Raw genomic sequence first — 25,000 nt, 5'->3', positions numbered from 1 at the left:
GCCTTCCAGACCAGTGCCTCTCTGGAACAGAAGGCACTGGTTTATAAAATGCACCTACTTTCTCAGCTGACAATAAACACAAGTATTGGACTGTGTATGCAGTTCTTTTTAGAACCAGATTTATTTATTTATTTTTCTCTCTCGAGAGCTACAAGGCATCTTCAATACCAAAACTGAATTTAAAGAGTGCTAACAATTTTTCTTTAATTTTTTGTAAATTCTGCCTTTGCCGAGAGCCCTACACGTTCATGAAATTCCCTATTCACCTTTTTCGCAGATTGCACTGTTTGGTGGCGACTGTTCAATTCTATACAGACCGCTGTGTAAATGGCCAGCTGAGCCCAAGCAAACATTCACCTTCTTTTTCCAATCCCACCATTACTTTTGTATTTACTCCTCTTTGTTTTCTGTTTTGCGGTTCCTTTTCTTGGCCTTGCAACCATACTTACTCACTACTACAATCCTTTCTATTACCAAATTGTTTAAAAGCAACATCTATGCTTTTATGTAATAAAACATTAAAAAACCCCCAAAAATAGAAAACTGCAGTCCAAAGTAAATCACAATGGGACACTGATAATAAACGAACCTTATTCATGCCAGATAAAGCAACACATCCTCATTTAACACACCAAATAATTTATCCTTAGCCAGAAAGACACTCGGTCCGACATTCAAACAGCCGTCTTTGTACATACAGAGAAGCTGCCAAGTCTCCATACTGGAATGATCTCATAGACTCCGGGGGGGGGGGGGGGGGGGGGTGGTGGTGGAAAAGGAAAACCAAAACATTTTACCATACAAGTTGAATACACAGGGGCATAAAAGGATCAACTTTAAAGCATTTTAGTGGTTTGGGTCCTAGTACAGATCTGCAGACAAGCTTTGGGAAAAATTATGACCACAAAGTCACAGAAAAATAAAAAATTAAGCAAAACCTCCTTTAAGTTTTCTCGCCTACGACAGTGCTATCAATGAAGAATAACCACTTCTAAATACCTGTTGCTGTTCTCTCCCCTACTCACACCAAGCCCAACTCATCCTGGTTTTGCAAACAAGGGAAAGGTATGCAACAAATGATAACCCCTGTGGGAGAAGTTAAAGGCAGTAATGTTTTTCTCAGAATCACCAGAAAAAGGTGATCAGTTTTCATCTACGATGCCTTTTTGCCTTCTGGTGCCAGTGAGGCATCGCTTGGTTGAGAGGGAAAGGAGAAGGGGGGAAGACATGGATACAAGCGAACAAGAGGACATTGATCCATGCTGCTACCTGGGAGAAATACCTGCGTGCAGCCCAGCTGGCTTGGGCTTAGGACGGAGCACAGATCGCTGCTGAGCTCAGCTTGGTGCCCAGCTGTGTACACTGGACCCGACTCCCTACTTGGGTAAATTTCCGTAGTTCAATTAGGCTGTGAACGATGACAATTTTACCAGCTGGAGACTGGCTACATTTGGGGTTTCTAACAACACTGCGGTGCCTTTCATCATGCGGCTGCACATGTGAAACCGGCTCTGAAAGAGCACACGAGGTACACCTTACCCTGCCCAGATGAGACAAAGGCAAGCAGAAATCTCAGGTTTAAATAACAACCCATAGGGTTTGGATTTCTCCTTTGCCAATTGCTGGGTCAGGATGGGCTGAATTTCCAAATGTGCCGCATACTCAAACTCCCAGTTGACAAGAGAGACTCAAACAGTCCATTATACCACGGAATATTACGTCCCTTGAAGTGTTAAGCCAAATATGCATAACCAATCTTAAAAAAAAACCCCAATAAACAGGAGTAAGTCACTTTGCCTGATGTAGCACACCAACTGCACATGAAAAAATAACAGGGAACCTTTCGGAGGGAGCACGTGGATTTCCTTCACGCCTTACCTACTGGTAGCTAGTGTTTAACTCAGCATTTCACCGTGCTGTTTCGCTGCTGCTCACACATGAGGAAAGTGACATCAGATGCGAGAATCAACTCTGTCTCAGCATCCCTCACTCCACCTTAGCCTCTCCGTGCTGCTCCCACGCAGCCAGGTCTCCAGCGTTCCACCAGATTCATTTGCACGACCGAAACGGCACCAACGCTGCTGGGTTTTGTGCATTTGAAGATGCGGGGTGTAACCTCAGCGCTGCTTGCCTGCGAGCAGGGCCAGCCAGCTTTTAGCCGTGTAGGCACGGACGGAGCTGCGCCGGGCTATCGCGCCCTGCTGCACACCTGCAGGTAGTTCACACTCAGCATCCAGCTCTGGAATCTCTCTCTCTAGTCCTTTCTGCATAAATCAAGCAGCAGGGAGGCTCAGCAACATGACGAATACGTTGGCTAGAATATCTCCTGCTGTAAAGACACAGGGAGGAAGGGGGATACTAAACTAACCTTGCCTTGGATGGAAAAGCAGCTGGAATTTAATGTTCTTGGAAGCTGGCCCTGGCTGTTCAGACATGGATCTGCCAGGGAAGTCCCCAGCGGAGGCATTGCTCATTCCCCAAAACTCAAATGTCAAAAGAAAGCACTGGAAATCATTAAGCACTCCGTTCAGCATTACTTGAACAATCTCAGGCGGGGTGGGGGGAAGGAAAAAAGGCTTCTCAACCAGAAACAAAACAGAAACAAATTCTTAGTGTTCATGCAAAACGGGGGTGCGTGTGTGCGTGTGGGTGTCTCATCAGGAATCTGAAGTGGGATTTCGCTTAATTGTGTCAATCTGATACAACATCAAGCCAGCCTTAAAAAAAAAAAAAAAAAAAAAGGCAAGAAGGAAGAGAGCAGCAAGCAGAAAAAGCAGGAAAGATAACCAGCACTGTGTTTGGTCTGGGTTTTCAGGGACATCACTGTTCCAGCCCACCTTGTGCCACTGCCCTGCACCAGCTACGCCACCTGCACACAGCAAGCTCCGCTCCGGCACCAGGAACTCACCGTGGGACAGAAATGGTGCTCACATAGAAGGCAGCAAAGTCAGCTTTCCCCCGGGAAGGGCAAGCAGATCCCCCAAAAGTTTTATCTCACTGACAGAAACCCCGTTTGGAAGTACGTCACCACTTTTCCTAGAGTTCAAATTAAGAAAAACCAGGAGGTGACTTTGCCATCTGCCACAAAAGCGCAGCTCTAGAGAAAGCACATGTGAGATTTAATCCTACACCAATTTAGACACCAGTACCAACCGGCTATTACGGAAATACGTTCCCAGAGTTCGTACCTCCCAGCCCTTCCAGGGTGAGGGATGATTTTCTTACAGATGTTGCCTCTTCTCCAAACACTTTGCTAGGGAGGTACCTTCTAAATCACCGGCAGAAAGGCATAATCAGCACTGAATTTTGATGCCGTGCTATGGAAATACGCACCATGGGAACCACCACCTTTCAGTAGGAATATAAATAACACAATCGTGCCCGCTGAAATAGCTAAAAACCCACTGGCCATTTTTGCAAAAACAGAGGCAAACTTGGTAAGTGGCAGGTTAAACTGAATAGGTCTTTTTGTTTGATGTCAGAAAGATTTGTATGTTCTAACAAAATAAGGTTCTGTATTTTATGAGTGGGGTAAACCGGTTGCTTACTTGATTGGCTGATCCAATAGGTGCCAGAAACTATTTCCCTTTTTCTGTACGATCTGTAAAGCATTTGGCAATCCCTTTTGGAAGAAAGCTGTATCAAGGAAAAAAAAAATAAATAAATCACACTATTGTATGCAACTGAAGTGTTAAATTCTCAGGAATCGACTGAGAAAGTACTCCACGTTAGCTAAACTTTATTATTGTTTTCCAGTTAGGATTACTAACATTTCTTACAATGCTGGAAAACACAGGGAACAACTTTTTTTGGAATGGTCTTACTGAGGACCGCTGCAGATTGATGAAGCATCTAGTCTTACAGCAATGGAAATTAATGGAATAAATGGGAAAAAAAATATGGAAAAACGGACTTTATCCTATTCCCTGAATGCCTGGTGAGGTTCTGGCTCAAGCCGTGCTCTGGGGCAGCGGAAGGGGCAGGTTTTGAAGCATGCTAGAAGAAGGGTGCTTCTGCTTAACACGGTGGAAAAACTCATAAAGACAGAGCACAAAGTATAGGTGAATCCAGGAGCTGCTCATATGGAGCAGCTGACGGGGACCAAAAAGGATCCCCCCAAAGCAGCCCCGAGGGGAGCCTGGCACTGCCGCGCAACTTCTTTGAGGGCTGGAGAAGGAAACAAGAAAAGCAGAAATCTGAGGTACACGGGAGGATTTCTCAGATTTGTTTATATACATGTATTAATGGACACATTCCAGCAGAAAAGACAGATATTGCTTAAAAAAATAAATAATAAAAATCAACAAAATGAGAAACAGCCTTTGTGCATTGGGATGAGACATGCCTTCCCAGAACAGGCTTCCAAGCAGAAATAAACCACATTTATTCCAATATCTAGCAGCGTACATTGGATTTAAATTGACAGGGGTGGGGAAAAAAAGCAAAAGAAGTTTTATCCTCCCACAAGCTGGCTGGTATAGCAATTTTCATCTAAAGCTGCAGCAGATCACCAAGACAAACATATTCATAGGGATTTCCTGTCAAAAGTCACTCTAATGCAAACATATTTTAGTGGGAGAAAATAAAGCTCACTAGTGACACCAGCAGAACGCTATTTCCATTTAAAATGAGGAGCGTGGCAACTTCAGTTTTAATGGAAATTAAAGCATGCTGGCACCGTCAACTAACTGTAAAGCCACTTGCGGGTTTTCTTTAATTTTTAATTTCAAAAAAATAATACTTCTGAATAGGACATAGTGTCAATACTTTTACAGCTCCGATCCCACTTTCCACGTGTGCTAATGGAACACTTACAGTTCTCAGCTCACATGACTTAAATTTGAGAAACCACAAGAAACGTCTTATGACTTCAAACCTTTAGCCTGATCTTTTAGGGAAAATTAAAAGAATATTTTTCCATAGCTTGTAATTACTTATGTACAAAATATGTTTATCCTTTGTTCCAATTAATCTTCTAATACTAACAAAGGAACCAGAGTCCATCTGCAGAGAAGTTGCATCAGTTAAACTCATATTTTTCAAGTAGCCGAGACCCCCACCATTTAAATTAGGACAGTCAGAGGCTCAAAGGTATTTGAAACCTCAAATTCTTTGATGTTCAGATATAAGAACTTGAAAATGTTCATCTTAGAAACCTGAATTTCGATAGAAGGCATCATCTCAGGAAATTCTGGGCTACCCTGTGAGCTCCCAGAAAGTGGCAGATTTTAGTAAGAGTTGCGCCATTCCAGCCAGGGATACTTGTCCCTGCAGTACAATTGGGCTCAAATTAATATTTTGTACTGCCTACAAACTAGAAATAATACGGTATTTTAAAAAGTACCTTTAGAAGATGACATCTCCTTCACCACTGAGAATATTCGTAAGAGACCCCAGCCCAGAAGAGGCCTCCTAAATCACTGCGTGCTGTCTCGTGGTGCTGCAGACATCTAACAGTAGTACAATTTCTTTCATGATCTGATTAAGCCCCACAAAAACCCCCACAGGTAGGGACCTGCTCCCCACGGTTCCTTTGAGAAGCTGCAACAGAAACTTTCCCTCCTTGACGGTGTGAAACCTATCAGTTATTTACTGCAAGTTTATGCACATTTGTTCATGTGAGCATCTTCTCTTACTTTAGATGTTTCTTTCCTATTTCTTGGGTTCCAGGATAAGGGTAAAGAGCCTCTTCAGGTTTCACAAGTGTAGGAATAATACATTTTTAAAGTAGTAAAGTGAATTCTGAACTAGATTTAAAACAGCAACATAACTTTAAAATATGGAGTGTTGGGTGCCTGAATAGCTCTTTAAAACAAACCATGAGAAATTAAAATTCATCCAGCTACCAACATTCAAAACAGCATTGACTTAATCCAGTTTGTTATTTCCTTGCCAGCAGCAGAGTTTTGCTTTAATCTAACCGCCTATTACATTTTCATTGCATATCCTTGACACTGAAGGCACAAATACTGGGTTGATATCATCAGAGCATTCAATGTCATTATCTAACTCGAAATGACAGGCAGAACAGTGTATTAAAGAACTCATGCTTAACTGAAGGACTTGATGAGCTCAAGGTGAACCAGCCTGATGCATCACAAAAGCCTGCTTTGGAAGCTCTTCATACATGCACAGCAGGAGGAAAAAAATCCCACTGTATTTGCTGGTTTACATTCAGCACTGAAAAAAGCAGCACTTCAAGGATCAAAAGGCAACACAAAGCACCGAGTTACAGAAAATAATGAATGTGTAAGCCTTGCAGGATTTTTTTACCTCCTCTTACTCTTGAAAAGGACCCTAATATGGGGGTGAATTAAGATGTTTGCGTACTTTCCTTTTTATACTTGGACCTAATTAGTATTTTTTTCATTACCTTTTTAATTTGAAGGTACTGTTTTACTCATGTTTTCCCTGGTCACTTTTTGCAAACCAAATGGCAAAAGGGCCGGTGGCTTACCCATCCTGAGACCGGCAGAAGGCTGAACAGGAGCAGCATCCAAATCCATTACTAATCTTAAGTAACCACTTCTTGGGAGCATTGCTTGACACGCTATTGGAAAGTCTTCAGCTCAGTAAGCTTTGTCTAGAGACTATTTTCTTATAGCGGTTTTGATATTATGAGCTTCTTCGAGTGCAAGAGATCATTCTGTCTGCATGGAGCCCCACTGAAATCCCTGAGGCTGCACTTCCACGTACACCCACCTACAGCCCTGGCAGTACCAGGATTTAAATGATTTAGCTTGCCCAACGTTTTTCTTGGTCTGACTGCCTGGGAGACACCGCCAGCCCACTGATGGGCTTTACCTCCACACATCATCAGTGTCAAAAATAATGATTTAAATCAGGATAAGGGATACACTTTTGCCAGAAACACTGGAGCAGATGTGCTCTGACAAGTTCTTGCTTGATTCTTTTATGTGTTTAAGACCCATCGGAAAATGCACTGGATATAATCTCAGCAGAGCTGGCTTAATCTCCAGCCTGGCACTATTACTGCTGCATACCGAAAACAACACTTACTACTATTACTCTGCTGTGCCTCAGTTTCTCCATCTGTAGCACAAGGACAGTACGATACCAGTTTCCTCTGCAAGGCATTCCGAGACCAACTGATGAATCCCATGGGAAGAGCAGACATAGTGACCGCTTCCCGATATTAAGATTCGGGCAGTGAGGCATCACCACACTCTTGAGGAACGGCTTTCCCTGAAATCTTAAAACCACCGGGTCACTTAATTTGACAGCTTTCATTCAGCCGAAAGTGAGTGGAAGAACAGCAGCACAAGGAATACGATTTAAGCAAGATGGTGTTTAGTAAATATTTACTAGACACCATAGTAGCGAGCACGATACGTCTCTACAGAATGGCTAGCAGGTACTCTCAGATAACCAAATGGCTAATGCATTTATCCTGAAATAGTTTCCTTACTCCAACACCTCACAAATTCAATGCAACTGTGCACAAGAATCTTATGCGGAGACATTACATGAAGTATTTTGACTCCTAAAAATAAGTAATACTATACAGATGTCTCTGTCAGGATGTAAACCAAGATTTAACACAAAGCCTCAGGCGTATTTCATATTGGCTTTCAGCTGGTGCATTCATGCCACACTGGTTCTGCTCTTTATCATCTTACATGCACAGCTTCAATCCCTTTTTGAAAAACATTCTTTCTAGAACAGAGGCTCAATGCACCACCTCTCCCCTCCCCCTATCCACTCCCCAAACACACTGTGGGATTTATAAAAAAAAGTAGGCTTCATTTACAACCTTGCTTCCAGCTGACAGTCAGAAACCTCTCGCACAGCTGCAGTGGTGCACAGCGCTGCAGGCAAGAGGTGTCAGGAACGGATTCTCCTTTCTCTATAGCTGTGGTACTCAGAGACTACTAGAAGCAAGAGTCTAGGCTAACTTCCAACTGAGCAAGTCTATGGAGAACACGAGTGTCAAAAACATAAAACAAAAGAATGCCAAACGTGCTGTGAACGTGCTCTCTCCAAGCCATTATGCCTGACGCATTTCAGGGATGCTATACAACAGCCATGAAGCATCTCTGTGTGTGTGACTCCTCACAAACATGCAAAGACTGGATCCTTCCTGGAAGGACCAAGACGATTCCTGAGCCTTTCAATTGCTACCCAGTCTTTTAAGAGATCCATTCTGCAATGGAAGGTGGGGCTGTTGTACGCTCCCATGTAATCCCTTGTGCTGTCAAAACTCAAGGTTTTGGTGCTGGTATAAGCTACTTTTTAAATTATTATTTAATCTTACCTGAGAAGTCCCTACAGCTCTCAACTGTGCTGGCTGTGAGTCTGTTCGGTAATCCAGATTACTGAAATAGTCCAACATTTAAAAGTAAACTTCTAGAGAGGGGTTATTTTCAACATAGAGCTCAAGTATTTTTATTATCAGAAGTGTTTTCTGAATCTTCATTAACATACATTTTGATGGATTACACCAAGGAAACAGAGATTAGCAGAAACATTTTCATTATTGCAGCCATCATCATATTGGATGAAATTAAGAAAATGAAAGTATTAAGTTTTCAATACATAAGTCAGTCATTAAGTGTTAGAAGTTGCTTACCTTGCTAAAAGTTCATTCCTCATCTGCGCGCTGTAGGTTTATTCTTTCCTGCGGGCCTCTGATACAGGTATTGGAACAAAAGCAGCGCTGGTGTAACGTTATGGATTTCATACTGTTGGGAACTGATTACTGCGGCAAGAGCAACCCAGGTTTAGGAACTGCCCACACACAGTATTTGGGATATGCAGCAGAAGTCAAGAATTCATAAAATGCTTGCCAATAGCAAATATCCCCAAGAAATATAACAGATCACAATTATCCCATTGAGACCGTCTTGTTTTGGATAAATCTTAGATACATGTTTATACTCATTAATGAGCATACTGCTGTTTCAGCATTGGGAACTCAATTTGCATACACTTTCCCCAGTTCTATCATATAACGCGACTGAGCTATTCACAATACCATAAATTCTTCTCTAAGCCACTGCTTTGGGATTGCTCCTGTATGAGGCAATGGCTCCCTCTTCTCATGTTTGCTCGCTGTATTTCTATATATCTTCGCCTACAGAATAAGCTGCTTTCTATATTCCAGACAGTTGTTCTAAAACATTAAAGAAAATCTGCAGTCAGGTAGTGAGCCACACAAGCCGCAGTTTAACCTTGGCTGTAATCTTCAACAAGAAATGAATTATTTAAATGTTTAGCTGTATTATTTGACCTTAAAACAGTTCAGCTCCTTATCCCTTTTCCATAAGGAAAGTGAAACATTTTCCTACCTGAAAAGAAAACGAAAGACACATTAGCACTTTGTTGCTGGCTGTATTCTTGTACAAGGTCAGTCTTTAACTTAAAAAACTGGCTTGGAGTCATTTTGTGTTTTGCTACAGACAAAAAGACCCCAGTTTTTTAATCTGGAAAAACCGTGCTTTCACTTTTCCCTCTGCAGGTTTCCTTTGAGCAGACCCTTTTAAATGTTTCAGAATAAACACTGCAACATCTTACATGCCAGAACTTTTTGTCAAGTCAGTCCCTGACATGCTCGGTTCATGTTATACACATCACATACAAACTGCGTCTGTTAAAGAGAGAGGCAGAAATGTTCAGTAAAGACTAATTTTGCACAGCAGCAACTGACAGTCTCCTGTACCGGTTCAGGGAGGCAAGCAGGCAGTTTTCCTTTGGGATCTGTGTTTTGTCCTCAAGTACCAAACTGAATTAAAAATGTGGAACTGAAAGAGGCAAGTACCAGTGCAAAGGTAAATATCACCTATGTAAGGAAGTATGTTTCAGTAATACTGCTCAGTTTAGGTGAAAGCTAATAAAACTACTACTTACAAGTTAGAGCACGGATTTGGTCTTCTGTATTCAATTTATCTGCTATTATAAAAAAGCACATCTCCCCACTGTTCAATCAAGCCATACAGTTCATGCCAAAATGGTACCATCTGCTTACAACTGGATATCATCCACCTACATTTTTGTTACCCAACATTCTCACTTCCAAAAACTAAGCTTAATACAAAAAGAGGGAGAAGACCACCGCCTCTTTGCAGCTTATTTCATGCCTCTGTGGTTTGGATTCTGTTTCTCCCCCAGATACGAAGCCCCCTCTTCTCCCACTGCGGTTCCTTCACACGCAAAAAAGACAAAAAGCCAAACCAAAGACGAAGTTACAAAACCAAGGCAGTAGTTTGTATTTTTTTTACAGTTTCAAAAGGAACATTTGTTGATGGACTCAGTAGCGTATGCACCTGGTGAAAGACAGCAGGAAGCATACCCACAACAAAAAGCATTCCAGTTGGGAAGCAAGGAAGGGGTTTGGTGCCCTTTAACAGGCACTGCAGAAAGGTGCTGTAGCCCTGAAGTATTTAACGGCAAGAAAGCATATGAAAGACAGAACTCACAGATAAAATGATGGAGGTAACAGCAGAGAGGGCCAGACTTGGAATCACTAGCATTGTTGTATAGACAGAGATGCAGTTGAAACAGGGGAGAAAAAAAAAATCTCTTCCGAGAAGAGGCATTTGACCCCAGAATCACTTTACTCTGCTTGTGCCTCTCCACTCGCAACCTCAGGCTCCCACCTGAGAGCAGGCAGTCAGCATTCAAATTAGTAAAGCAGCTCATCAGAAAAACTGTTTGCCAGAAACTGATGAGTAACAAAAAGAGCTTTGAAAAGGAACAAATACAAAAAAAAAACCACAAAAAAAAAAAAGAAGAGAAAAACAGAAATCACCAGCTAATTAATTCTGTGTTTCTTTTTACACTATCGAGCACAAAGCATTTCCTCCAACAGTAATCTGGAACTAAGAAAAAGGGGGTTTACCAAAATCTACTTTATTTCCCTCTCTGTAAATCCATTTGCAATGAATTCTTCCATTAAGAGGGGGAAAAAAAACCCCAAAACAAAGGAGGAAAAAAGAGAAGGACCCCAAGGCTTACAATCTGACAGGCATTTCCCAGCCTGACCCCACAGCATTTCCCACAGAGGGCTACATGACCCCGTTCAGTAAGGCTTACCAGATTTTAAAAGGCACAGAAAGTAGAGGAGCACCACCAAACAAAAAGCCAGTGCAGTACAAAGCTTTGCAAGCTATTAATTCATTCTTTGGTTTTACTTCATCTTCCATGCAGTCGCTTCTTAAGTTTAGAACCAATCTGCCTGATGACTGCTTTCAGTGAGTTTAAATTTATTACATCTGTAAGTGTAGTGACGGCAGACAAAAAACAACTGGTAAACTACCATGGAGAGAAAAAACCCACATCATTTAACAGAATATCTGCAACCAAATATAAATCTCGTCTGATTTGAAAAACGAACTGTATTTTCCAGCTAGTTTTTGCATTTCTTTTGTACCAACAGACAATGGTATGTTTACGTACCACATTTCAGAGGTTCATTGAAAAAAGCTACTAAAATTCCAGCTGATGTCAGCATCATTCTGACAGACAGTCACAGACTGTGTTTCAAAACCTGGATGCAGTATCAATGCAGCTTTCTGACGAGAAATCAAAACTTCAGACACAGGCCATCTTTTAAATCATTTATTTCAGTAGGAAAGATTTTTGAAACCTGTACTTAAATTCATTTAAACTAGCTTATGCAAACACACAATTTTCACACACACACACAGAATAAAGTATTAAAAAAGTTGAAGAAAAAGGCTAGAGGACAGCCAAATTGCACATCACTCAACGAGATCATGGTGCAATCCCTCTATCTCTAGAACGCCTCACACCAGCAGGGAATATTAAAAATGGCTTGTTTACTGCATGACAACTTTGATCCCCCCTTCCAGTGATGGTTGGTCCTCACAGGATTATTATAAAACACTGTCTACGATTTCCTGGTGCTTTTCACACTTCAGTACAGTAGTAATTGAATGGATATGCTCCTGTACCCGAGGAGCTAGAAGTGCCTGTAAACAAGGCACCCTAGAAACCTTTATTTCAACATTTAATCCATTTATACTGCTTTTCAGTTTCATCCATGAACAGCTTTGGAATGGTAAGAAATACCTTCAGGAAACACGTGTGAAGGCCAGAACCTACCCAAATAAAGAGAAATAATATGCTAATCAAACACACAAAGGAAGCAGAATATTTACGATGCTTTTAGTCACTGGAGCAAGATCAGGTTAACAGCCACAACCTGCATTTCATTACATTTCATACACCTTTTTTCTTAGCAACGTAACTTCAAGAAAACTTGTCAGCTCTGTTCTGCAACAGGCACGGCTAAACTAAGTAACTGGTCTTTCCCCCTCTGACCTAACCCTTCTATTGTCTTTCAAGATTCTTAAAAAGAATAAGATGAATTTTCAACCTATCCTTCCCATTCTGACACCTGGATTTATAAGAACTACAGTAAAACCGCTATGTTTTTATAAGGATGTGTTCCAGGAAAACAGATGTTTAATTGCTGAAGAACAACACATTCCTTCTCTCATTTCCCCATGCGAAGCTTATAAAGTCTTGCTACTAAAACTATCTCTAGGAGTTGTTTCAGTGAAGGACAGTACTCTCTACAGTGTTGGCACGAGAAATACAATATACATAACTGAGCTTATGGGATATTAAGAAAGAATAAGATTTATCCAAGCCTTCTCTTTCCCCAAACAGTTTTTTCCTGTAGTATTTATTTTACGTTAACAAAAAGCTTGTAAGAAATAAATCTCCTAAGAATGTTCTCCAATGTTTAAATCAAAAAGGGAGAGAGGAAAGCAAGCTCCTTTCTAATAATGTGAGGTCTTAAGTTCATGTGGTCTAGACCACGACTTGGACTAACCTCTTCAATTTTTCTCTCCTACTAAATCCATTTAGAGACATACCAGAATAGAAATAAATTAATTTTGAAGAAGTCTGAGCTAGGTCTGATAAAAGCTGAGCAAGCCCAAGCTACCAAATACCTCTGCATTTTTCCTAAAAAGAGGCTATTCAAACAGAAAAAAAGCCACAAACAACTAAAGCAACTCAAGCCACAACTATTTCACATTGACCAAAACAACCAACTGCCGCAGAAATGCAACGACTGCAAGGAACACTGCCCCTTGGTACATCAAGGACATGGTACGCAGGTCTGCCACCGTGGTACTCTCAGCACTGAAATAAAGGAATTGGTCTTCAAGTTAATAATAAGGCACTGACAAAAGCCTCCTTAAATCCAAGCACTCACTCTCTCTTGATGCATTACAAATTCGAATGATGGTTTTAAAAATAGGATAACGGTCTACAGACAAATTCAATGTCCACTCGTACAGATTCTTTTAATGACACCTGTCCCAAGCCAAATCACCTTATGCACAAGCCACTTTTAGAGAAAAAATGAAAGAAAAAGCACAATACTTAAGTAATAACAGAACTTTTAAAACTTGTCCTTGTAGGGAGAATGAGGAATTAACTGATGTGATTTAGTACCAGCCCTGGTGTCCTGATGCTTGCAACAGGCAGCATACTGCAGCCAGCCGTGGAAAAGATTGGAACTAGTAATGCTGTTGAGTTAGCATACCGAAAAAAAGGACAAAGAATGAAGAAAAATGCCACTGAAAGAGCCAGAAGCAGCAACATCCCACGATTTATCTTATCTTGATTTAGACAGGATTTGCTAGAGTTAACAAAGACCACAAAATCAATTTGCCTTTTATCAAAAGGGACCTCACCTCCTCCAGTGCCTTAGCAGCACAAAAACCTGCAATTACTTCTGCTGGAAAGCAAAGCATTTCCTTTTAACATTTGTTATGTCTGATGCCAAAAGAGGAAGACTTATTGTTGAAATTGTATAAACGCAAATACAGGAGGCTGATATTGCATGCAAAATTAGATTAGATGCATTTACTTCTAGTGAGGAAAAAACAACTAATAGAATCCTGCTGGTTTTTTTATGCTTCCTTTTGTTCCCAAGATGTTTTCAAATATGCATGCTTCTAGAAACGCTTTTCTTGGTAGAAGTTCAAGTGCTCTGTAGTAGCGTTTTGAGGAGGAAAGTTAATCAACTGATTCCCCAAAAGAGGCACCGATTCCTCGGGCAGTGGGCTAAAACATCTGCGTAACTAGGGGGCTGCTTAATGCAGCTGCAGAGCTGACAATAAGGTCTGCCACTGCAGTATTCTCCTTCTCAGATCTTTCTTAAGTAGGATATGCTTTTCACAGTAATTTAAAAGAACTAACTAACACAATTTAAAGCTGGGTGCTAAAGCTCATTCATGTAAGTATTTATGAGCATTCATTTATTAGTATTTGTCATTTTAATACCTGTAACTTGCACCTAAATATTTAATGAATCATAATATCCTGAGTAATATCCCTCTAGCATGAAATGTCTGCAAAATGAAATACGTGTCTGGGATGAGCTGTGTTTACTCAAATTATCAGAATTTTTCAAAAATAAATCTCCTTACTTGCTTTCTGAGAACACTGGAAGGGAAGTCAGGTTTTGAAAAACCTAGCCAAAAGCAGTATGGAGTAAGTTAGAAAGATAAAAGTTAGCAGTAAGTAATCAATAATCAGTGCAATGTTACGTATTTCCAATGCGCTGCACCAGTTCCATAAACCAGACATTCCCTGGTGTCCAGTCTTTCCCAAGACTGCTTGGCTAACAAAAAGGTTAGCAGGCAGCAGACGATTAACATTTGCATGTGAAGTCTTGCTAGGAAGATCTACTCTGAATACTTTTTGCTCACACGCCTCCAAAACAGGGAACTGTAAAGGGGCATCTTTAGTTTAAATATCAAAACTTTAAGAAATGAAAGTGACAAACATAAGCTGAAGTATTTCAGCAATTATTAACAAGGTAAAGAATTCGAGCAATATATTAAAAATAAAAGTCAAAAGAGAAACTGCCAACTATCTGAAGTAGTCTGGATGACAGTCTTACCTGAAATACGAGAGCTTGTTGCTGTCCTTGTTTTCTCAGCACTGGTTTTAATTATTTCAGTCTTTTGCTTGTTTGTTTGTTTTTTGCATTTTTTTGAAAGAGCATTACTATGTTCTTTACAGTGTATTTGACTTGTCAGTCTTTCCAAGGTTAGCTGAGGCAGCTTTCCCTCGGGGAACAAATCCACCACCTCTTCCTGAGCACCAATTATCTCAAAATATGTAACATTTCAGTCTTTCTGTGTTGCCTTGTAGGACTAGGTGGCTAAATAGGAGATCAACAACAGGAAAGTAGGGAACTACTCATTGTAACAAGTGCCAATAATGTTTTCCACATTGTCATTACTCACTCCAGTTACACTGGCTACACATTTTAAGAAACTCCTCCCACAACACTCAATTTCTCCCACGAAAAACAGCATATCTGTGGGCAGAAAAACAGCATTATCTGTGGGTAGAAAACCAAGGAAGAGTGGAGGCCGAAGAACAATGAAAGCTGGTAAGAGCAACAATTCACTAAATGATGATTTGTGAGCTGTTTCCCTCACCATCTTCCTACCATAAAAACCTAACTCAAAACAGCTGGAAAAATAAAAATAATAATAAAAAAATATAAATGACACCTTGTGACCTGGCTCTGTCTTTAGCAAAGCTGGGTGATGTCAGGCTGTGGCTCCCAGGTGCACGTTTCCTTTCACTAACAGAAGAACAAATACAGTTACACTGCAATGAACCTATAATAGCTTATTTAAAAATTCAAAATCCACAGGCTATTATCCACAACGCTTAAAAAAAGTACACACACTGTTAAAAAAACACTTAGTCATTGAGAAGAAACACACGTTAAGTCATTTTTAACATAAAAAACCCCAAAACTAAAGTTGTGCAAAGTCTACTCCAGTAACACCGCTGGCTATGAAGATGTTGCCTTTGCTACACACCCAACATGGGTAAACTTGGGAGATACGCGAATTGCAGAGGGATCCAGCACCAGTAACCCCTTCCCAAAATACATGACTTCAGGATCAGAACAGACTATTCATTCCCCATCAAAACAACAACAAAGAAAAATTGCAAAGGGACACAAATTCCCATGGTGCTTGTGGTGCAGTTCTGACAGAAGCATCCTTCTACTGTTTTCTTTCTACCAAGTGCCAATTTGCAAGAACAATTCTTGGAAACATAAACCAGCCTATTACCCTTTACATCACCAAGAAGGGGTTGGGGGTTTTGTGTTTTGTTTTTTTACTGTGAGATTGGATTATTCTTCTTTTTTTGCCCCCCCCAGTCATCAGAAATCAATCATTTCCATTAAGAGATTAATTTGACTCTGGAAAACAACCAAAACGTGAATTTATAGGCTTCTACTTCGGTGCAATAAACAAACTGTACATTTTCAAACTAGTAACTGCTAGTAGAAACCTTTATTAGATAGTCAGAGAACTCTGCCACAGACTGGTAGGTAGCTTGTTTGTTTTTTAAAAAAGGAGTATTCATGGTGGAATCTGCAAGCGTATTTACGGCCACTAAACCACAATGTCATGGAACAGTTACTACTTTTTCACAGACTTCAAAGTTTTGATATCGGAGTCATATTTTGGACAATGTTTCCTTGCTTTACAAAGATAATATTTTTGAAGATTAAAGAAAGACTAATCAACCAGGAAACTATATCTAGGTGACGTCAAAGAAATCCAAATAAAGCAAGAATCAAAGTCTTAAGCATAAAACACGCACAGAAAGCATGGCTCCCTTTTTACAACCATAATGTTTTTCTCCGTGAGTAACTTCAGTGACCAAGAATTACTCCTGTCAAGGATGGAATTTTGGTAGTCCCACACCTTTTCTCTCCTTAGGTTATCCTACTTATCCTACCTTTAATGAATTAATTATTTGTCTGAAGATCAAAAGAGCTTCTGTACGTAAGGTCTGCTTTAGGCCGTGTTATCAATACCACACAACGTCAACTATTTTGACCAAGACAGATACTAAAATCAATTATTGCCAAATAAGAACATGAAAGCTTGAAACTGTGCCTCTATCTTTTTAAATGCAGATCTTCAGTGATAATACGAAACACCATACACTGTCAGTGGTCCCTAACTGATAATTAACAGATACCCAGAGAAGTAAAACGTCTCCGTGAGCTATACCCCCATGTTGGGTTTTCTGCCTTCGTACGCAGGAGAATAACACGTGTAGAATCACATGGGAAGAAAACACTCAGTTCTGACCCGACAGTGCTTTCAGTTTTCTCTTCCACACACAGTCCCTGACCACCCAAACCCATGTGAACTATGTTTTTTAACCAGGAATTAGGTAACAACATACCAAAAAAATTTTTGGCGTCTAAGTGCTCGGCCTTTGTGCCACTCATAGGGAATACGGCTCCCATACAGTACTAAGGTTTGCAAGCTTACTGCTATTTTAAACTTGCAGTTGTTAACATTTCTTATACTCGTAGGTCTGAGAGAAATAACATTGCTCCAGGCTAAGCGTGCCTGGGATAAGCTTCCATCAAGAATTCCTGGTATAGTATAGTCTAAACAACATCTTTCAAACGCGTAGTACCTCTTTTACCCGGTCCATACATAGCTTTTATACAACTCTCAAATACCAGGTTCACTTGTTTTCTTAAGAATGCCTAAAAAGGTGAGTTATATTCAAAATTAGTATAAAGTTAAAAGAAACTCAAACTAGCTACAATCTATTTTACTCAAGCACAGCACCGCCAGAAGTTTCACACACACTGTTTGGTGTCTCATGTTGTTTTTCCTTTCATTCTTTAAGGCAGTGGTTTCCACAGGTCAGTTCAGAGAATATAACGAAGCATGGTCCATGGCAATTCATGTTGCAACTCCATTTTTAATTTGGGGGACTCTGCTCCCCAATCATTAGTGGTTTTGTTCAGGGCTCCAGAGTTCAGAGATCGAGTTGATGGGCTCTGTTCTGGCACAGAATACAGCTGGCACATTTTTCATCAGGACCTCGTTCTCAGTTATGAGATGGTTCTTTTGAATTCGCCTATTATTCAAATGTCATCAAGTTGGCAGGAACCTGAAAACAAAAATATAAACGATAACAGATTTTACTTCAGGTAGTAGCTACTTACACTCCACTGTTTCACAGACTAGCCACCTGTTTAAACGCACATCGTTTAACTCATTCTGTTTCAAAAAACAGGGAGGAGGATTGCAACTAGTGCTCAACAAATAAACTTAAGAGCTGTAGAATCTGCTATCGTTTCTGTAGAAGACACAGGTATAACCAAAATATTAAGCCGCTGGATCTCATTAATTCTGATGAGATTTACGTTGTCAGCCAAACAACCTTAACATGATAAATCTCAGCACCAAACTACACAAGCAGAAGCTTCTCACTTCAGTCCCAGCTAGAGAATTCTTGACACACAGGTCAGTGATTGATGTAGGCCCTCTAGTATTTTTAAGACTAATTTAAAAAAAATGAGGCATAAACACTTGCCTGGGCTTTTCCCATAGGAAACCTGAATGCCTGCTGCAGACGTCACTCCCTTTTATGAAGATTAAAGCTAATTTGCATTACATTAGTTTATACCCCCATTTTCTCCCCATCAGGAATTTGCCTGACAACAACATCTCTTGTTTACTCAGATTATTAAAAAGCCCCCACATTCCTGATGACTGTCAATAAATACCCAGTTTGGACAGACTGGAAACAAGCATTTCTTGCTTTGCATTTACCAGCGGCTTGTAGAAGCAAGAATAATGAACTGGGCTAAAGTTCCACCATTACAATTAAAAATAGTATCTATTATAATACTTCCCAATATTATTGACACCTACCCAGTTGAATATTCTATTGAAAATACATTTAAACATCCAGTCTTTCTTAGGCAGTCATACTGTTAACAAACAAGATCTTCCATTTTGAACAGTACCATAAGGCATCTCTCTACTGAAAGCACTGTTCAGGAGTCAAATCACAATCAAAAGAAAAATTTTAGAGGATTTTCTTGTAACTCATTTGGTAAACCAACCTTTGTAACCCAACGTTTGCGTAAAGCACTGCTTCTTCTGTGGCAGCAGCTATGCTGCAAGAACCCATATAGTACGACTACGCAACATGCCAGGAAACAGAAAATATGCAACAAATTATGGTAGCAGGGTTTTGGCCTTTCAGTGGTAGGGTTTTTTTCATTAATGCTCCCCTCCTTTTTTTCTTTTAAAGTCTCCTACACGTATCTTCACTTTGCTGTCATATTTTCCACAGAAGGCCCTGCCAAGCTCCTTATGCCTGCTGCTTTTGCACAAGCAAGGGGCTGAACGCTTTAAACAAGTTTGCATTAAATAGTATTGTTAAGCATAATTGAATAAAGGCTGTCCTCAGAGGGCAGTTTACAGGCTTGCCTGGAAGTCACCACTTTCTTGCAAACTCTTCGCTGCTATTCCCACATTCTCCAGCCAGGAACACAAATTTCGTCTCTTTTGCACTGTCTCAAACCCTTGCGAGGGAGCTTCTGCAACCCTCCTTACTCCTTAGATTTCTCTCAGAAGCAGAACTGAACAAGAAAGCACAGAAGGATCTGGAAAGGTCCTTGAAATTCAGCAGTACTTTTGCTCTGGGAACACCATAAACAAGTGTGCAAAGTAAAAGGGAGAGTTCAGGAAGACAAAGTGGTTAATTAAACAAGATTTTACTGATGGAAAAGGTCAGTAAGAATTTATATGGGAACAGAATTTAACAGGGGTTGGAGTAGTCTTATCTTCCTTTTTGGGTCATGGAAAATTCTACTTCTGCTTTCAAAGTCTGCCAAATGTTACCCAGGACTAAAATATTTTGTTATACATTTTAGAAATAGGTACAAACAACAGAAAACATGCATGCCCAAGACCTGACAAAATGGCACTGTGGGAGTTATCTGGAATCGATGCTGAATGCTACAGTTTACAGCTTTTTATGTAACTGTACAATAGCCTTTTGAAAATGGAGAATGACAAAAATACTGCCGCTTGGACAGATCTTCTAGAGCATTCCTTCCATTTTCCCAATTGCTTTGAATTGGCCCCAAATTAGCCCCAAATCTTTGTTCATTACCACAGAAGCTCTGAGGACTTGTTTGCAAAGGAACAAACAGAAAAGCTAAGGCAAATCAATAAGCATGTGAAATTGATGTGCCTTCATAGAAAGCCATCAGTTACAGCTCAGTTGTCTTGAAGATCTATCAGTTCTGAGCTCTTAACAGCTCATACGCCTTTTCAACATTTTGTTCTCACCTGTTGTCTGTTGCTTTGGCAGGCAGCACTCAGGTGTTTAAACCACAGCATTGCATTCATTCTGTTTCCAGCTTGAAATTTATATGAATTTCCTAAGTGAGAAGGGTAGAGAAAAAACTGATAAATCCCCATCAAAAATACTATACACTTAAATCCTACCCATATTCAAATAACACTAGATTAAAACATTATGAAAATGTTTAATAGCAGAAGGTTCATGTAACTTTACACTTTGGCACAGGTGCAACTTAATTATTTGACCTAGTGCGAGAGAAGTTTCAGCTTGCCCGTCTTCCTTTCCAGCATTCTAGATTTCAGCTGACACCAGCATCAACCAGGGAAAAACAAAATATTTGTCAGAACCATACAACAACTTTTTTGTTCGTTGCTATTACTGCGATTTGTTTATAAGATCGTTTCATAATTTTTAATGAAGTGCAAGATAGCACTGAAATGCACTCTAAAAATCTACATTTGAAAATATTTGAAAGTTGTTCCTTAACATATTGATACATTTCAGACTAGTATTGTCAGCGTTTGGTGTTATACCAGCGCTTGCTTGGGTTCAGAAAGGCCAAGTATTACAAAAACATTTCAGGCTGATTTTGCTGAGTTTAAGCTAACAAGCATTCATAATGTACACCACATATCGGTGGTGCTACAATAGATGCTTGGAAATAAAACGTACTAAGACTCGAAGAAGACAAAGTAATAAATAACATTAAGCTCCTTTATCAGAACTTCTAATGATGCTTTTTCTGCATAGTTTGAAGTGCTATGGAAAAGTAACAATTCCTTCACAGTTTAATCTGAAACCAGGGCGCTATGTTGGAGTAACAGAAATCAAGGCTTCTCTGCAAAACAGTCCAGAGCTCTTAGGGTTTGGTTTTTTTCCCCTGGTAACATTTGAACACGTGGTTTGGGTTTTTTTGGAGAGGAGAGAGGACTGGTCAAGCACCTAATATTACCTGACTATTGAAATTTTTTTATGTATTGTTACTTACATTTTCACATACGTGAAATGTATAGCCTCTGATGGGCTAAATATAGTTTAAAAGAATGCAGATGAACACTTCCAATAAAAATCAGAACTGGAGTTGTTGAAGTTTGGAGAGTTCTAAAAACTTAGTGAAGATTCTCCACAGACAATTGTTCCCATAGCATTCAAAAGGCAAACATGACATGTTAAAGAGCAACTGAGTAAGTGACAAGTAACAACATCCTTCCAATTTCATTTAGTTGCTTATGAATACCTCAGCAAAGCAAATGTTTATTCTGGGAATCACCGCACTCATGGTGCTAGCATTGCTTACCCTTCTCAGAATCAGTCAGTAAGAAGAGATCCGGATGCTCAGGGTCATCTGCCATCATCACCATCCAGCCCACCACTGACACATTCTTACTCGGCGTGGATTTGAACTGAAAATACAAGCAGAGATGTAAACTAACATAGAACAAGAAGCTTCGGCCAGACTGACAGCACTACGCAGAACAAGTCATCAAAAGGGCAGTTCTCAGTGACACTGTTAAAGACACAGAATAGCTTCAAAGGAAGCATGGCACTTCATAAGGCTAAGAAAGTTTATGAATTTTATACGGAATTAGTGCAAGCAGAACTTACCATAATGAATGATATTCAAAACAAATTAAAAGGAATATCACAATCCCCCCAAACATGTCAACAGACACCTAAACTGCACTGTATGAATACAACAGCATTTCTCACCACATTATTGCACACTTGTATGCATAATATAGTTCAAAAACGGTGCATTAACAAATGGCAAAGCTAATCCCTCCACTGTTAACACAGAAGAACTGAACTTGTCTGTGCCACAATTTTCAAAGTTAACATGCATTAATTATTGTAATAGTCTGCAATTACACCTAACATTAATCCTGTGGACAAGATAACTTCCAAACAGAAATGAAAATTTCTTTGAATATTCCAGTCAGTATTGAAAAATGTTAAAATAATTTTATCTGAAAGAAGGAATAAAGACAGGGAAAGGAAATAAAGTAAGGATATAGCTCATGAGTTCTTAAAAAAAAAAAAGTAAAACATATATATTCAGGACTTGTTATGGACCCACTGAAGACACTGCCTCGAAAAATAAGATTGACAATTTACACTTAAAAGGTACCTGCAAAATGCAAATTTCCAAGTAGTCCCACAATGTATTAATAGGCCATCTTCAGAGAGGTGGAAATTTGAGTCACAAAGCAGTTTTAAGAAGTTACAGATCAACAATGTTACCTCTTGAACTGCACTAATTTCCAGAGTTTCATGAAAACGGCACACTTGCACTTTCCTGTCTTAGTTATATATCATAACAGCAGGTACCCAGTGCGTGAAATTACCAGGCAATCCAAACTCCTAGATCTCACTTGTTTTTTCCTTCTACTCAAAACAATTAGTTAATCATCGTACTTCTCCAAAAAGTAAAAAAGCTCCACCACAAAAGGAAAATGTTTCCTGCCGGCATCAATCCATCATCACTTGAAACACATGTCAGTTTTCCATCCCTGCGCATGGCTGGATTTGTATTCCGTGTTTACACAGTCCCCCAAGGCAGTTCATTCTCCACTGATGCACAGAGCCTTGCTAACAGCAAGTCTGCTTTGTTAACATGAAGGGAATGAAAGCTTCATTGTAATTTAATGTTCCTGGTTCCTCTTTGCCTTTTTTTTTTATATATATACAGACCACTGGAATGATAGTTATTACACATAGAGAACTACACAGCTCTGGTGCTACGCTTCACATAACTAATTATGTTGTTGTTCTGAGTTCAAAGGCATTTATACATAAATCTTTGAATCAAAAACTCCGAATTAATCTGTGAACAGACTTTTCACTCCAATCTTTTGGCACTTACAAATCTCCCGCTCATCACCTCTTGTTGAGATTTCATAGCCTTCTAATAGTCAATTATTTTCTCTGGCTGAACACACTTGCTAGAACGACCGCATTCTTTATCAGGGTATTTCAGTGGAAGTGCTTGAGCAACAACTACCAAGTTTACTAGGGTGCCAATAAATGGGTTGAATTTTGAACATAACATGCAGTGAAAGGCTTGGAATGAAGACGGGTTCACGTTCGAGCACGAAGCCTCAAAAAGTCTCTGTTGCTTTTCCAAGGACCTACAAACATGGAAAAAAACTCTGCATGCTATGTTGTCACAGAAATCGGCAAGACTCTTCCAGCCTGATCACTATAAAGTGGTTTTTTGGGTGTATGCACATTTTTCAGTGTGAATGCTTTCTTTAAGACTGATTTTAAGTTGGCTGGTTTTACTAATTGCCTTTTCTAAAGGCGCACAAGTGCTATAGTGCTATCACAGGAGCATGTTTGTGGGCACCATTTCAGCATACGAGATAAAACACCTTAAGCATTCTACACACATTCCTCCTAGATTCTCCTGCTTCACATCTCTGGGCTCTGAAGTTCACATTCTCTTTATAAACAATCTTCCATTACTGTAGTAGTAACTGAAACCTGTTCACTACTTAAAACACAAAACTCATTATATTTAGTAGTCTTTCTGAGTAGATGCAGCACAATAAAGTTTGTCACATCCACCTAGATATAACATCCTCTTCCTTTTGACTAGATTCATATCTAGAATACATACTATACTGGATGCACTCCTTTGTCTTTGCTCACGGGCATGAGAAGAGCAGCTGGCTTGCCCGTGTCTAAAAGGGGGGGGGGGGGGGATTTCTTGCCCTTTTTGCTGGATTACACTGGGATTTTAATGAGGTAATTTTCCAAAGAGATTGGCTATTATAAGCCTGGAAGAGCTTTGAGTGTCAGCGCACTCCAAGTCCTCAGTCTCAGCTGCCTGAAGCAACAGCAGCAGCAGCAGAATAGTCAAAAGCATGCCTGTAATCAAGACACATTTACCACAACAGCCCCAGCCAGGAAACTTTACATAGCAGACTGACTTTTTCATTGCCAGTGTTCCTTTCCATGTCACAGAGGTCTTGAGAAAGGAAGCTAAAAAGACAGATGTTCAGATGGACCCAGAAGATGCTTGGAATATTCTACCTAGTAAATCTCAAATGTATCAACTTTTGAAAAAGAAACCTGCTTCAAATAGACCACATCATGCTTTTCATGCATTTAACCTGGACAGTAATAAAACAAAACCTAGATCTAACCTCAAGTCTCTTTACTTTGCAGAACTGACCCCTTAGGTATATCACTGGACAGTATTGGTAAAGTGAACATATAGCCATGCACTAGCTGTCTACGGATGGTTGACTATCCAAACCCACAGTTTATTCTCTCTTGATTAACTTTTTTTCTGAAAATGCAACCAAATGTGAATTGAAGCATGACACTTGACAAGTCATCTTCACGGATCCCAGAACAAAAGCTGAGGCTTTGTACAATAACCCTGTAGTGAAACGGATGGAAATCTACGCCATCAAGGCTCAGTGCCAGGTTTTGCACTTGGGTCACAACAACCCCAAGCAACCCTGCAGGCTTGGAGCAGTGACTGGAAAGCTGCCCGGCGGATAAGGACCTGGGGGGTGCTGGGCGACCACTGGCCAAACGTGAGCCAGCAGTGTGCCCAGGTGGCCAAGAAGGCCAACAGCATCCTGGCTTGTACCAGAAACAGCGTGGCCAGCAGGAGCGGGGCTGTGACCGGCCCCCCGCACTCTGCACTGGGGAGGCGGCACCTCGAACCCTGGGGTCAGTGTCGGGCCCCTCACGACAAGAGGGACATTGAGGGGCTGGAGCATGTCCAGAGCCGGGCAGGGGCTGGGGAAGGGGCCGGGGCACCAGGCTGGGGGGGGGCGGCTGGGGGAGCTGGGGGGGTTCAGCCTGGAGA

At 40.4% G+C, this 25,000-nt stretch overlaps 1 protein-coding gene across 6 annotated transcripts in view; it reads right to left on the bottom strand.

The window, feature by feature from the left end:
- Window positions 1-11,562: 11,562 nt before the first annotated feature.
- The window catches only part of RALGPS2 (Ral GEF with PH domain and SH3 binding motif 2), a 134,334-nt gene continuing 120,896 nt past the window's right edge, over window positions 11,563-25,000 (bottom strand). For all 6 annotated transcript variants that reach the window (XM_055815114.1, XM_055815115.1, XM_055815116.1 and 3 more), the window contains 3 exons: window positions 21,473-21,578; window positions 20,160-20,251; window positions 11,563-17,961 (listed from right to left, as the gene is read on the bottom strand). In XM_055815114.1, the coding sequence (XP_055671089.1) occupies window positions 17,932-17,961; window positions 20,160-20,251; window positions 21,473-21,578 (228 nt within the window). In that variant the 3' untranslated portion in view covers window positions 11,563-17,931. The remainder of the gene's footprint in view (window positions 17,962-20,159; window positions 20,252-21,472; window positions 21,579-25,000) is intronic.

This window comes from Falco peregrinus, chromosome 10 (assembly GCF_023634155.1).
Source record: "Falco peregrinus isolate bFalPer1 chromosome 10, bFalPer1.pri, whole genome shotgun sequence".
Taxonomy (NCBI): domain Eukaryota; kingdom Metazoa; phylum Chordata; class Aves; order Falconiformes; family Falconidae; genus Falco; species Falco peregrinus.
This window is presented reverse-complemented; position numbering and strand designations above follow the sequence as displayed.